General features: G+C 40.2%; 1 protein-coding gene across 1 annotated transcript; it reads left to right on the top strand.

Moving 5' to 3' along the window:
- The first annotated feature begins 3,328 nt into the window (after positions 1-3,328).
- acvrl1 (activin A receptor like type 1) lies at positions 3,329-13,614 on the top strand. Its single transcript, XM_086277559.1, has 10 exons — positions 3,329-3,986; positions 8,712-8,783; positions 9,602-9,838; positions 10,157-10,362; positions 10,473-10,572; positions 10,844-10,990; positions 11,089-11,364; positions 11,505-11,702; positions 12,431-12,561; positions 12,671-13,614. Exons 2-10 carry the CDS (start codon positions 8,714-8,716, stop codon positions 12,812-12,814), a joined length of 1,509 nt encoding a protein of 502 aa, XP_086133685.1. The 5' UTR covers positions 3,329-3,986; positions 8,712-8,713; the 3' UTR covers positions 12,815-13,614.
- Positions 13,615-15,437: the final 1,823 nt, after the last annotated feature.

Raw genomic sequence — 15,437 nt, 5'->3', positions numbered from 1 at the left:
AGTTTGGAATAAACTGACTGACCTTTGCAAAGGTTTGTGTGTTGGTCTTTATTACTGACAAAATATTAGTGTTTGGTGTCATCACATAGTGACCAATGGCAATTTAATTTATGCAGTGATTTGATTACACTTTAACTACATGTGTTTTACGTAAAAGATAAACACATATGTAGGCCTATTGTGCCTGCTATTCAACAGTATTAATGAGCAAGTCAAAAATGTCCTCTTTATCATCAATTTGCTTTCAGAAACTGTGAAAAAGGTCTGTGTTAAAATCATATCACGCTTGATGTAATGTTGATTATTAAAAACATAGAGACTCAATATGTTTAACGTAAAAATATTTTTAAACTACCCTGATCTACTATGCCTTAATAAAATAGAAATTAAATACAATCCTGTGAGAATAAAAAGGATTTAAGTTTGTTTTTGACTGTAGACAGAGTTAGAACTGACCTGAGGTCAGCAGCCAGCTTGTTCCAAACCAGAACCATAAGCAAACTGGGATTTAATTCTGGGAATAGTGGTGATTTGGCGATGCATAGTACTTGAACAGGAAAAGAATTCAAGGTTACCTTCGTAACAGTTCTTTTATACGGGTACGTTCCCCTTCTTGCAGTTTTGTTTCATGAAAAATATAGAAGGGACTCACCGCCAGGGCAACATTTTCCTGCCTGATCTGCATGTGACTGACGAGCCCCGTGTCGTAACCTTGATCACACTTTCACAATGAAGTTAAATAGATTTTCTTAAGCAAGCCCGTGATGCACTCGCTGCAGTGGCACTGCATGACTTTTGAACTCTGACCTGTAATCTTTTAATCCGCTGTGCAATATCGTTACACAACAATTAGCTTTCATGGGTGATAACATAAAATCAATCTTATCTTATGCCTAACAAACTGATTGTGTTTTATATGACTCGTTTTGAAGATTATTGAGCAAGCAATGAACTAGCAGCTAAACAGAAAAACAAAATCGGAACATTGTCACGTTTGTGGCTAACTTCCCCACCTCAGAGGGGAACTTGAGGTCAGGCTTAAAATAAGTACCTCTCTAGAGTTCACTGAAAGAACAACGCTCTTGCCATGTCTATGCAGACTCAAGCAGTAAACACACATCTTTATACACATAAACTGGGTCAGGGTGTTTGGATTGTTCAGCAGCAAAACTCTCAGAACGCAGTACCACCCTGTAAAGGCAACTATGACCAAAGTTAACACAACATTTTAGCTTATGTGTTGTGTGCACCATGCTGTCTGTGGCTAAGTTATTGGCTGTTCAAAGATATAAATGAGCAAGTCAAAAAGGTCATTTCTTTATCAACAATTTGCTTCTTTTTTTTAAATCAACTAACACTTCCTGTACTCTAGATTATTCAAAAAACAGACTCTTTAAGAAAATCCCAGAGGAAACAAGCTCTTCAAACCTCTGGGATTAGTGGGAAAGAAAATATAACTGCTGAATTCAAAAAGAACAATTTGCTCTCTTCTACATGACAGCTGATGTGAGAGCTTCCAGCTGTGTCTGCTGCCGTAAGCCAAAAAGGAGAGATTATGACGCCTGGGAACCAGGAGGGGAATTCATATTACAGACATGAAGACATCTCTCTCAGGCGCTGTTGAAGGAAGTAATGTCACACAGTGCAGCCTCTCTGGCAGCAATGTATTTGCCACTTAAGACACACAATGACTGCTGACCACAAATATGCTGTACCCAGCTTGAGTGGACATGTAACCCACACAGTAATTCCCACCACATACATTAGACATCCAGAGAAGCAGGATATATTTCTTAAAGGAAACATATGTCTTAAGGTCACCTTCCATTAACAATTTGTTTTGCTCATTGCTACTTAAAGTTTGACTTGCATGACACATAAAGATGCATATGCAGAGTTCAACATGTCTGTTAACTCTCAACACTCAAGCGATCAAGGTGCCCCATTGTCCAAACAACCCTGAAAGCACTGAGTTCGTCCACAATCTGCTCTAGTTGTTCATTGTCAAATCATGTTTTTCACCATATCTCTGAATCTCGAGCTAGGTTTGCTAGCCATTGTTCTCTGAAAAACATTACAATGTGGTAATTAGAAGTGAAAAATGATGATAAAATCAAGCATGTTCATATTTTCCCTTTGCATTCTTTTTTTGCCAAAACAACCAGTTTCATAAAGCCTTGCTTTTTTAAACTGTTTATCCATGTTGGGGTCAGGGCCTATCACAAATACAAGCGTTGGTGATACACTCTGGACAAGCCAACAGTGTAACACAGAGCTAACACAGAGAAACCATGCAAGAAAACATTTACTCATCACTGATGAGTTTAAAATTAACCTGTCTTTCGACTGTAGTAGGAATCAAGGGTAATCCATGCAGGCACAAGGAGAACATGCAAAGGTGACACAGAGAGGCCTCAGCCAGCTGATTGTTCCATGCTGTGAGGTGACAGTACATAACAAACCATGTTTTAGCAGCTAAAGAGTCACATATTTCTGTCAGAAATTAGCAGAGACCAAAACAGAGTAATGCATTTTATCATATGGATCGCCATGACCCTGAAACCTCCCTTAGTTATACTGCAATAGGCCCAGGCTGCTGGGTTTCTTGTGTCTCTTGTCCCATCTCCCTCTATTTCTTCTCACCGCCCCTTCCTGATCCTGGTTCTATCTTCCTGTTAAAAAGCAGCTTTGCCTTTCGCCAGGTGCTTGCTCGTAGGGCGCTATTGCTAACTGTTGTATGGCCTTTACCTTACAATATAAAGCTTAGGGTGACAGTAGCTTTGATGCTATATAAATGAAACTGAAATTTAATAAAAATTACATATTTCAAAGATAGATGTATACACTAGTTGCAGGACAGTAGCATAGCTTGAAAACTTTCTAATGTGTGGCTGTTGTAGTGACAGCCTGTTTGTGCTGCCACCAGGTGGACAGGAAATCATGCATTAAATATTGAGTATTCACAGACTGCTCAACAGAAGAAGTGCTGGACCTGATATTTACATTTTTGACAAGGTTTTTTGAATTGGTTGTTGCAAGAAAACAGACACACCAGACATCTGTTACATGAAATGTATTGAGAACAGTCTGATCTCAAGTTTAGGATAAACCCTGCAGTGGCTTCTGAACTCTTGCAAAAGCAGAATTTTGATTTTTAACAGCTGATAAAATAGATAAATAAGCGCTAGCTTCTTCTTGGCTTCACTTGCAATAATATTATTGTATCATAGAGGGGCCTTTGAAGCGCATTCCTTTCGGTGCGGCGCAGACACAGGGGAAAAGGAAAATGAGAGGTTTAGCAAGCAACAGGAAAACCGCTATGAGAACACATTCCAGGCCGAGCAGACCCTGTGCGGTGGGACAATAAGGGGTGGGACAGAACTGTATACTATTTAAAAATCTGCAATCTTGGCTTTAAATCAGGAACGCAGACAAGACCCAAAGTGTTCTTACTTAGTGAGTAAGTAGAGGACTCGGTGGGGAACAGCCAGAAAGCGGAAGGAGTGTGGTTCCAAAAAGACGGCGGTTTGTGTTCTCGGTTTATCAGCGCAGATTTGGACCGAGATGAGATAGTTACAGCTTGTCCCCCTGTCAGGACTCAACCAGCTGCCTTTTCATTTTCACTTCTGCCACGCTGCCACCCTTCTTCCTTTTTTTCTTTTAAGAAGTGTGTGTATTTACGATTTTTAACTTTAATTCGAGGGGGCCGTGAAGGGGTGAAGGAAAAAAAGGACGTACTTTTCTCAAAAACGTCGTTTAGTCGTCATCGAAGCGGCGAAGGATGAGAGTTGTGAGGGGAAACATCTGCATTAGGGCCGTGTAGACGGAGGGAAAATGAAGCTGTTGGCATTGTAAAGCTTTCTTCTACCTATCGTTGACAAAACTTGGACCAATGAGAAGCGCTTGGAGCCGTCTTTGATATGGGAGACGTGAGGCGTTTACATCTGTCAAGTTAAAAAACACAAAAACAACACGAGCAGAAACAGGTAATGGTCGTGGGTTTGTTTTCTTTTTATTCTGTTCACTGAACTATTATTATGAATCTTGTAGCACTGTAACACTGTAACACCGGATTAAAAGTTACCTTTTGACAGCGGCTTACATCAATCCACGTGTTTCCAGATGTGAACAGGTGTCAAATGGCCTGATCTTCAAGTCAGAATTAACAGCATTTACAGATTTTAACTGCGGTATTTGTTTCTTATTACTCGCCGTGTTTTTGTTATCATAGCTAATCTGTTATATTGTGGCACAGGACACGGTGAACTACCTTTATTTATTTCTATGTAACTGAGCACTACGCACAATTTAAATAGCCCACAGCAAAAATTGTGGTCTAGTAGACTTGATTTTAGAGGTGCTTACTTTTCCCTGCCCTGCGTGTGTTACGTGTCAAATGTGGCTTGTTGTGGTATTTTATTATCTGTGTCAGTCCTAAAACTCAAGTAGTGGTCACTCTGTAGTTGTTTCATACTTTAAACATAAGGATTTAACATATCCTATGTTTTATATCTTATAAATATGAGAAACATTCATCTCATTCGTAGGCCCATTTGAAGTAGTTAAACAGCATTCACTGACCACCTACGTCATTTAATTGTATCACTGTATTGCAATTTTATTTCAATGTAACATTGATAGAAAACATCGGTCCACTTCCTAAACTTAAAAAGAAAGAGTGCTTTACTGATAGTATCTTTGCACACTTACTAAAAACACAGATTTTCTTTCATACACAGGGTTTATTCTTCACGCATGGCTATTTTTACCCAAATAAGGATGTGGGTACTTCCTGAACTACTGGCATATGCCTTGTGACCTTTTTTTTCTAACAAATCTTTTAAGGTGAAAAGTCCATTCATTTTGAAGTGTGCAGAATGTGACATTTGCTTACAAAGATTTACACACATCCACACACAGGAAGTGTCTTTTGGCTGCAGCTCATTGTAAAAGTGACACAGGTTCTTTCCAAGTGGGTGCTGTTGCTGATCTCTTCAGGGTGCATCACTCATACCAAGATCTTCATGCATTTTTTTCCCTTCTTCTTCTTCTTGAGAAGCAAAGGCCACTCTCTGTGCACCGTATGTGTGAGGTACAATAATATTTCATTTGTCTTTTCCATTCTCTGACCAACGTCTATTGTAGGTATGCATGTTAGGAGCACTGAGTAAGCCATAAATCCTTCCAAGCTTGTCTTGAAAAGAAGGCACAGTGCTGCCAAGGTTACTGGCAGTTGATGACAATCACTGGATTACACGCAAAGGTTAAACGTTGAAATGACTGAATGTGATGTTTAAGCTGAGAATAAAAGCTTTTACAGTAACTCTGCTTAAAGTTACTTTCCTCCATTTTTTTGGGGGGGGGGGGGGGGGGGGGGTGAAACGAGGCCCAGCAGAAAGGAAGTTTGAGACTCCTTTGCTGTTCCTCCCAATCCAGCTCTTAACTACACCGTCATCGCGATGGAATGAGAGATCTGTCTCTCTGTAGATGACAGGAAGCGATGTCAGTGGATCTTTTCCCCTGTGTAGTTTTAGGACAGAATGGAGACAAACAGGAGAGAGCTTAGAGAGGAAGTTTGCTGGAGTATAAAGTTAGGCTGCCCACGATTGAGGTTGTGATTACTGCACTCTCATATTAGGACCCAGTGCATGGTAAAATTATATCCAGTTGTCAGTTGTCCACCGAGAATAAGAACATTGTGTAGGAGTAGTTGTGTTTATCCTATTCTTCTCCTGGACCCACAGATTTAACACAGTTTACATTCAGTCTGAGTGATTCAGGAAGTGCGCTTTGCTGTTTGGTAGAATATAGCTTGTGGTTTTAGTGTGCCAGAGCTGCGTGCAGCGGGTTGTTGTGCACTGAGCTTGAACCCTAGATGCAAAGAATGTATAAAGATCATTTTAGTGTGATATTTTTAACCAATAGGAAACAGAAATATCTTAACTTAGCATAAGTTTCATGTTTGATTTGACACTTTGATAAGTATAGGAAACTTTAAAGAAGATCTTCCGTAGAATTGAAGGAAAGATGCACTTAAATGCGAGCCAAGCATATATAAATATTCATCTTTATTTTTTACCCATCTGGTTTCTCATCAGTGACATTTGACACGTTTTGATGGAATCACCAAAGTGACTACATCCTGTAAAATATGTGGCTTGATGTGCCAAATTTAAAAGCGGATATCCGTGGTTTTTAGCAGACATGTGAAAGTTCTGCTGCCACACATCCAAAGTTCAACGGTTAACTGCTATGAGACATGTGCAGTTGGATAGTTTTTTTTTTCTGTAATCCCCTTTTTTAAAGCATAACTTCTGTGTAATTTACACAGTGTGCCAGCATGTGCAAGTGTGTGCAACTTAGATTTTTCTGCAGCTACAATTTTGAGATGCTGTGAAGGCTTAAAGTTGAAAAAAGGAGAGCTGTGCGCCTGTTATTAAACACCAAAGACTTGAAGTGAGCCTTGAACTAATGCTGAGTGATGTGGCTCCTGCAAAATCACCCTTGCTTTGTCTTTGAGACTTCAATCTGAGAGCTTTTCTTTTACAATTCTCACAGCAGAGTGTGCCACAGTTTGAACATTGACTTTTGGTGATTCCTAGTGTAGCTACAGTTTATCGTGTTACATAAACATCTCACGTGAAAGCAGTCAGTAGTAAATGCTTAATTAATTAAAGAGAAGGGAAACAGAAAACAGTCTGATTATTAGAATTATTCGTGCAAACAACACTGAATGAGTGACTGCCGTTATCTGCTGAGTTGGGTTAGAAACCTTTTAAATCTCATGTTTATTTAAAACAAATACACTCACCACCCATACTAACAAGTTACTGATTGTTAGTATCAAATTGGACTGCCTTTTGCCTTCTGAACTGCTTTAAGCATTTTGTAGCAACGATTCAACAAGGTTCTGGAAGCACTGCTCACAGATTCTGGCCCATATTGACACGATAGCATCACACAGTTGCTGGGGAATTGTTTGCTGCATGTCCAAGATGCAAATCACAACATCCAAGAGGGAATCCCCTTGACTGAGATCTGGTAACTGTGAGATGATCAGAGCTTTGTGACATGGCACGTTATCCTGTGGGATCTGGATTCGCTGTGGTCATGAACGGTATTGACATGATCAACAAATACGCTTTCTGTAACTGACCCTACCACCTGAATGCTACGGCAGAAATCAAGACTCATTAGACCAAACAGCATTTTTCTCATTTTCTGTTGTCCAATTTTTACCGGGTGTGGTCTTCTGCTGCGGTTGTCCATCTGCTTCAAACCAATGTGTTGTCCATTCAGAGATGCTCTTTTGCATAACTGATTGTAGCGAGTGGTTATTTGAGTTACAGTTGCGTCTTGTCGGCTTCAAACAGTCTGTCTATTTCTGTCTGACCTCTGGCATCAAGAAGACATTTTTGCCCAGATACCGGGTCCATATTTTCTCTTTTCTTGGACCAGTCTCTGTAAACACTAGAAATGGATGTGTGGGAAAATCTTAGTAGATCAGCAGTTTCTGAAATGCTTAGACCAGCCAGTCAGGCACCAACAACCGTGTCACGCTCAAACCACTTAAATCACCTTTCTTCCCCATCCATTCTGATGCTTGACTAGAATTCTAGCGGGTCATCTTGACCATCTTGACTATGTGCCTAAATGCACTGATTTGCTGCCATGTGACTGGCTGATTTGAAAGTTCAAACCTTAGCATCCATGATGGTATGCTGTCTATTAATATACATACCTGAACATCTGTGAACATCTGTAACCTTAATATACAACATACCAATTTTGGATAAACATATACTATGACAAGCTGAAGCATGGCACTCTAGTAAAAGAGTCCAGGTAATGAACTGCACTTCAATTCTGTCACCCACTGAAAACGTTTAGCACATTATGAAATGAGACCTCAAACTGCTGATTTGCTGAAAATTGGTTTCCTCGGTAACAAAACACTTACATCATGTTGTTAAAAGAGGAGGTGATATGACAGAGCTAAACATGCCACTGCTCCAACATTTCCCAATGTGTTTCTAGAGTTCTAAATTAAAATTCACATTTCATCGTTTATTTCATATTTTGCAACTTTTAATAGTTTAATCTAACAGGTTTAAGTTCATCCTTGCTATCAACGTTAGAGGTCCGAGGAGCAAGAGAGGCTGACTTTTATGTGATGCCTTCTTATTGCGTGACTCTCAGCAGTGCAGCTCTAAACAATGAGCAGACCTGAGTCTCGCCGGCCAGCCGGGTGGGGCCACTCAATAGCAGGAAGCATAGCCATCAACATTTACTCTGCGACAGGGGCAGTCCTGGAGTCGGCGGGCTTGGAGCCTGGTTAGCACAGCGCAACACATAATCTGAGCACGCATACACAAACACTCTGAACAGCCTGCTTCCCCTAAGACCCCTTTTCCCACCCAATGCAATTACAACACAGGCAGACAGGCTGGGCCCTTTGACTGTTTGTTTTACCTCATTGCTTCCTCCTCAGAGTCTGAGCTTTAGCCCCTGTTCAGCCGCTGTTCAGTAACTGTATGCAAATTTAAGCGGAATTCATAATATTAATTACCCAACTGACTTTTTTTTTTACCTAAACCTTTGGATTTTGAGACAGCTCCTAATAATTAAACATCACCAATTGTTTTTTTCATTATGTAATTACATTACCTGGTAATATTTTTGGTAATATTTTGGTTTCCCTGCTTTTTCAGAGATGGGAAGCTCTGCTGTGCTCACAGGGTTGATAGCTGGAGTTATTTTGTGGACGTCTGCCATCCATGGAGGTGAGTTGGCGGTCGGATGTAGAAAATAATTTTCACTACTGTGAGGACATTCCCTTTGTTTCATTCAATTAAAGGTGCATTACAGAGTATTTTTGGTTCTGACGCTAAATCAGATTAGACTAATGTGAAGGGTCTGATTGCACTGCAGAACCCACTGAGAATGCGCCTCATAGGTATTGTTTTGCATCTGCAGCCTGCACATAGACTGGATGGCTCAGTCTGCTGGTTGTCATAAACATAAGTAGTTGTTTCCAGAAAGCAAGTTGAGACAAGAAGGCTGTGCAATACCTGTCAGATGTGAAATGGCAGAATAAACGGGTGCCTGGTGAAGGTAGTCAAATGCCAACTGCAGGGCTGGTTGAGCTATATCACAGCCTGTCTTCCTCTTAGCTTCCAAAAATGTTTGCAGCACCGTAAACTATTTATGGTTTCTGCAGAGTTCTGCTTGTTTTGGGTTTTTTATAACACATTTATAGCAAAAGGTGTTTTGTGGCTTTTCATGCACACATGCTACACTTTAACATTTAAAGTTATATGTTACCCTATCCATCCACTGAGTCCTTTTTAGTATCATAGTTCAAAAATATGACGATTTAAAATATAAAAAGTATCTGTTTATTTAGACCTTTCTATAACAACTATTTACTTAATTATATTTGAGGAGGTAGAGTTTAGAATTTTTACATTTTCTTTCAAAACAAAGATGGAATACTTGAATTTCATGTGTTTTTGGCTTTGTTTTACTGGACGTAATTTGTGTTATTACATGACCCCCCATCTTCCAACTTGTTTCAGTGCTGATTTCATGTATTTTCCAGACACCACAGATGATGGGGATCTGCTGTGTGCCTGCAAAAATGACAAAGGCACATGTAAAAATGAAACGTGCAGGGGAAAACATTGTTTTTATAACTGGATGAAAGACGGATATGAGGAGTTGGGCTGTTTCAGTGAGGTCACCAAAGTGCAGTGCTACTCCTCCTTGCCCAACTACTTTACGAAGTGCTGCAGAGAGGACTACTGCAACTCCAACTTCACAGTGCCTCCAAACATAAGTCAGTACCTAAAGCCTTTCCTTTTCAATACTGGAACATCACATTATCCAAGAAACAAAGAGCTAGTGTGTCCCTGTAAATAATGCTTTTGTCTTATTTCAGTTGGGCCTCTGGCTCATCTCCACAGTTCAGTTAACATCTAGCACTGTTTTGCACTTATATTACTGTAGCTTCCCTTTAGATAGCAGCTGGTTCCCCCTTGTGGTCAGTAAGAACATATCAATGTCATGCCACTTGAATTTTATCTCATGAGTTTAATCTTTTCAGTTTCTTTGTGTCTATATGTGTGTATGTTCCTGACTTCTTCTGTGTTTCCAGATGGGGACCCGACACCGACACCCCCAGAAGCTGGTTACCTAGCGCTGTGGATCTCCCTGTTCCTGCTGTTCTTATTTGTTATTGCCTGTGTCTTTGGCCTGATACTACTCCTGCGCTTCCGACGTGCAGCCCGCAGACTACAAGATGCTGAAGGCCATGATGTCAAAATACTCAAAGTCCCCAGTGGAGATGACCCCACATATGGCGTAAGAGACGTTTCATGGCTGACGTCAGACAGAATACAGGAAAACTTTCCTGTCTTTTAGTTGTTACGTGTGGATTTTAAATGCCTGCCTGTCTTCTTTTCTCTCACCAGAATATCTATGATGAGTTTTGTACATCAGGGAGTGGGACAGGGCTTCCATATCTTGTCCAGAGAACTATGGCCAGGCAGATCTCACTTGTTGAGTGTGTCGGTCAGTCTCATTTCTCTTCCTTTTTTTGAACACACAAGTAAAATTATATTCTGGAAATGTGGTCGAGCATGAAAATTGTATGGGATTTTGTGTGTGTGTGTGTGTGCGTGTGTGCGTGTGTGCGTGTGCGTGTGTGTGTGTGTGTGTGTGTGTGCGTGTTGAGAAGTTTTTCTTTCTTTTAATTTTTGTTATATTTGCACGTTCAAATAAACTCTGTTCTATTTTATTCTATTCTATTTATTTGCAATTAATGATGTCACTTTGTTCGTAGGCAAAGGCAGGTATGGAGAGGTTTGGAGGGGAACGTGGATGGGGGAAAGTGTCGCCGTCAAGATTTTCTCCTCTAGAGATGAGCACTCCTGGTTTAGAGAGACAGAGATCTACAATACTGTACAGCTGCGACACGACAACATACTCGGTATGATACCAGTCCTTCGCCTCCAAAGAAAAGAAATTGCACCTTTAAGAAAAAACATTCAAACAGCAACATTTTCTCTGTTTGCTTTTGCTTTTTAGGTTTCATAGCCTCCGACATGACATCCAAGAATTCCAGTACCCAGCTGTGGCTCGTCACCCACTATCATGAGCTCGGGTCTCTTTACGATTTCTTGCAGTACAGCAGCTTGGACCCAGAGAGCTGCTTGAGGATGTGTCTGTCTGTGACCTGTGGCCTGGTCCACCTCCACACTGAGATTGTTAGCTCCCAGGAAAAACCAGCTATTGCCCACCGAGACCTGAAAAGCCGAAATATTCTGGTAAAGCGCAACGGACAGTGCTGCATCGCTGATCTCGGTAAGGTTTGCAAGGATATTCACAAAATCTGCTAACAGTTTATAGCAATGTATTTAGAGAAAGAGCTCTTTAAAGATGCATTTTGTAGTGTGTATTGTACTGTAAATTAAAAGCTTTTTCTGTGTTCATTCGTTCCTCAGGTTTAGCAGTGATACACTCTCAGTCCCATGACTACCTCGATATGGGCAATAACCCTCGCGTGGGGACCAAGCGCTACATGGCCCCTGAGGTGCTGGATGAAACTATCCGTGTGGATGTTTTTGAGTCCTATAAGCAAACTGACATCTGGGCTCTCGGGCTGGTCTTTTGGGAAATTACCCGCAGGACTCTTGTCAATGGTAGGTTAACAGTGATCTGTTTTTAATGTTATGCCTTTCCATCCATTAGCAGAAAAATCTGGCCTTAGATTAAACCTCAGGAAACAAATGTAGATATATATCCACAAATTTGTTATGAAGCTAATGCATCACACGAGCGAGCGTGTTAAAAACAAGTTCTTTGTCACACGTCTGTCTGCTTTTGTAGAGTATATAGAACAAGCAGCCAGTCCCATGTCTCTCAGCAGGCCAGTGTTTTTCTAGTCTGTGTCTGCCTCTGCTATCCTCTCTCATGATTAGCACTGCAGTAATTATAAACAGTCTTATCTGGTGTCAGCACTCACTTGTACATAGTCCAGATGCCCGTGCATGCAATTTTTATATGCAAGCACACAGCCATGCACCAATGACTGTGTGTGTGTGTGTGTATGCGTGTGTGTGCATGACTTCCAGATTTCCATCCCAATGTAGTCACCAGGGAGTTCATATCTCTCCCCGTTCTCTTGTTTAGCGAGACATGCTTTACAAAACTCCCACCGCAGCCTGTCTGAGTCTCTGAGTGTGCTCTTTCAGGCTTCATATGAAAACACATTTGTGTTCCGCAGATGTATGAAGAGATAACCCTCACAACAAGACACCTCACTGGGCTTTTAATTTGATAATTCTGACATCTTACTTTGCTTGATCACCCCACTGAATGACAAGAGGGGAACAAGTGATCCACTGTTTAACTTTGGGGTTTTTTTTAGGCATTGTGGAAGATTACCGTCCACCCTTCTTTGACCTGGTGCCCTCGGATCCCAGCTTTGAGGAGATGAAAAAGGTGGTGTGTGTGGACCAGCAGAGGCCCAGTCTGCACAACAGACTCCATTCTCACCCAGTAGGCTATTTGGCATAAACAGACACACACAAGTAGACATAAAAATGAACGCAAAAGTACAATTACATTTTGGAAATGTGGTGTTTTATATTTTTTCTGCCTTTTTAAGATATTGTCAGCCATCGTGAAGGTCATGAAGGAGTGCTGGTACCAGAACCCAACAGCCCGCCTTACAGCCTTGCGAATAAGGAAGACTCTCTCCAAACTGGACCACGACGACTTCAGCATTGAAAAACTGAAGCAGGATTTCTAGACTGAAACGAGGAAACTGGATTGAAAACACCAGAAGGGATTTTGCACCACATTCCAACAAATGAAGTGCATATCATTACCATATTTTGATCTAATCACTCACTCGGTGTCTGTATCATATTAAAACCATATGACTTTGTGTAGAAGCATCTAGAGCCTCTTGTACCAAATGTTATATTTTTTGCAAACGCAAACATTCATCCACCATGATACTTAATACCTCTATAAATGAGGGAGCTACATTTCAGTTAGTTCAGGTTTAGGCCAGTTATTTTTAATTATCACAAAACAGTTAACATAGTTTTGTACTCCTTGTCTAACTCTCTCATTGTTGTGACAGAATGGAAAATCATTCTCTTAGGTATAATGTGGATTTTCCCAAAATGACCAATGATCCTTAAAACCACAGATAAGACAGGAAATATGTAAGTATTTATACACTCAAATGAAAGTACATTACCTGTCCTGTAAGTATGTTTAACTTAACTAAACTAAGCATATATTATCTGCACATAAAAGCAGTGAGATATTTAGATGTAAATACATTTTTATGTAACAGAATTAAATTTGATGTCTTCTTTTGCAACCATATTGTAAATATGTTTCAGGAGAGATATTGTTTTCTACTATTCAGAAATGAGACTGTGTTAATGTTGCTTTAAAAAAAATTTTTTTAAAAACAACTTTTTTCATACATTTTTGTAAGGCTAAAATGTACCATCACAACCACTATGATCAGTAAAGGAATTCACATACATGTAATAATGGATACCTTAAATAAAGAATTATATTTTGGAAATATTTCTGCTTTACGTTTTTTTAAGCACCTATTACTGCAGTTCTCACATTGACCAGCAGAGGTCATCAGACAAACAAGAATCCATACTCCTTACATGGGAGATTTGTGTAGTGTTTTGTTTGTTTATTTTATTTTATTTTATCTGCAGTGTATCTTAAAATTAAGATGAAAAAAATTCTTCATCAGATAATTAGAGAGTCTCTCTACAATTTGTAGGAGCTACATTTAAAAAGCTCTCATGTGACCTCCAGTGTATTGTTTGAATACATTTTCTCTGGGTCAAATGATTTAGTTGAGTAATAATTGCCTCAATATTCTCTCTGCTTTGGATTTCCTTTATGGAAATATTGAATGTGAGGACTTCTATTTCAAACTAATTTTTAGATCCTGTTACAAAAGGAGGAACATACATATATGAATACACACATACATAAAAAAACTACACATAGAAAATATGTTGAAAGTTAAGCACTGGAGCAGAATGTCAAAAAGAATAAGAAATGTCCAATGGGAATTAAAACTGTGCAACAGTTTTAAAATGTTGCCTGGTCACTGGTGAAAATAAGACTTTCGGCTTCATCCCCTTTGCGTAATATTAGCATTCCAATGTTTTCTTTCTGCATCTGTCATGCTTGCTCTTTATCTGTTTATGTCTGTGTGTGTGTGTGTGTGTGTGTGTGTGTGTGTGTGTGTGTGTGTGTGTGTGTGTGTGTGTGTGTGTGTGTGTGTGTGTGTGTTGTCTGTCTTCCTAGTTGTTGAACAAATGCCAGTGAGATAATACTCCCTTGAAGTCCCAGTCTGTCTGGTCAGTCAGATGAGGAGCTGGTTATTTTTAACACTGCAGGGGGTTGTTGAAGTATCAGAGAGGCCAAGCTGTGTGTCAGTGAGTGCAGAAGCCCATCTCACATCTCCCTGTGTTTTGCTCCTCTGTGTATTCCTTTTCACTGTGGGATCATTCCCAGTGGCTCTGTAGAGACAGGAGAGATTTGTTCAGCAGACAATGCCCGCTGAAGAAATGTGCAGATAAATTGGACAGGGCCGATAATGGACAGATATAAAGCCACAGAGGAGGCTGTGCAGACACAGTTAGGCTCAAGGATAGATCAGTGAGAGTGCTAGTAAGAGGACAGGTGATAAAAGCAGGCACAGAGAAAGTCCCTAATGCACCTGGTTGCAGCCTGGCTCACCTCTTCCTGAGCTACATTCTCAGCTGGAGGCAGATGAATGTATTAGTATAGACAGGTTTGGTCCCTGAGGAGAGACAACAATCCTGAATAGAGCTGGACCAAAACACCTTGTGCTATCTTTGGATGCACGATTATTTTACACTTTCGGACTGGAAATTGCAAACGGATGTAACTCTCTCTCAAAATCTGATACAGTGGCTTAGATGTGATTTGAGATCAAGTAAAAAATATATATAAATAAAGCAATAAAATGGTCTCTTATGCAGATTTGAACCAGATTTACCTCATGCGCTTTGATCAGGGAACAGCAAACGAGTATACATTTGTCAGATGTTGTTCCCCATGGCTGTAATATCAGTGGGGGATTTGTCTGATAATGAATCAATCACTGAATATGGGTGGATAAACATCTGAGTGCAGCAGAGTATTACTAATCTAATTCCAGTCAAATGCAGGGAGGCCTAGAATCATCTCCTCTCATGGGGCCTGCGATTTCAAGTTCTGCATCCAAATCACAATCCATGATAAGATAAAGGTTTTGTCACTCACACTGGTTTCCTGGTCCGTTTCCATTAGATCACCGTTCCTATGAAGAAGCTTGGTGACTTCACAGCATGAAATTTTGACAGAACATTGTG

This window comes from Aulonocara sp. 'chitande type north' Nkhata Bay, linkage group LG20, assembly GCF_057382095.1.
Source record: "Aulonocara sp. 'chitande type north' Nkhata Bay isolate Kocher_YH1m ecotype deep benthic linkage group LG20, A_spYH_male_GT1.1, whole genome shotgun sequence".
Classification (NCBI taxonomy): domain Eukaryota; kingdom Metazoa; phylum Chordata; class Actinopteri; order Cichliformes; family Cichlidae; genus Aulonocara; species Aulonocara sp. 'chitande type north' Nkhata Bay.
This window is presented reverse-complemented; position numbering and strand designations above follow the sequence as displayed.

Bases quoted from the DNA above. Each gene is read 5' to 3' on its own strand.
- acvrl1 (XM_086277559.1), top strand. From the start codon at position 8,714: ATGGGAAGCTCTGCTGTGCTCACAGGGTTGATAGCTGGAGTTATTTTG. The intron at 10,991-11,088 runs GTATGATACCAG...TTTGCTTTTTAG, and splicing joins GCGACACGACAACATACTCG to GTTTCATAGCCTCCGACATG. The intron at 12,562-12,670 runs GTAGGCTATTTG...TGCCTTTTTAAG, and splicing joins ACAGACTCCATTCTCACCCA to ATATTGTCAGCCATCGTGAA.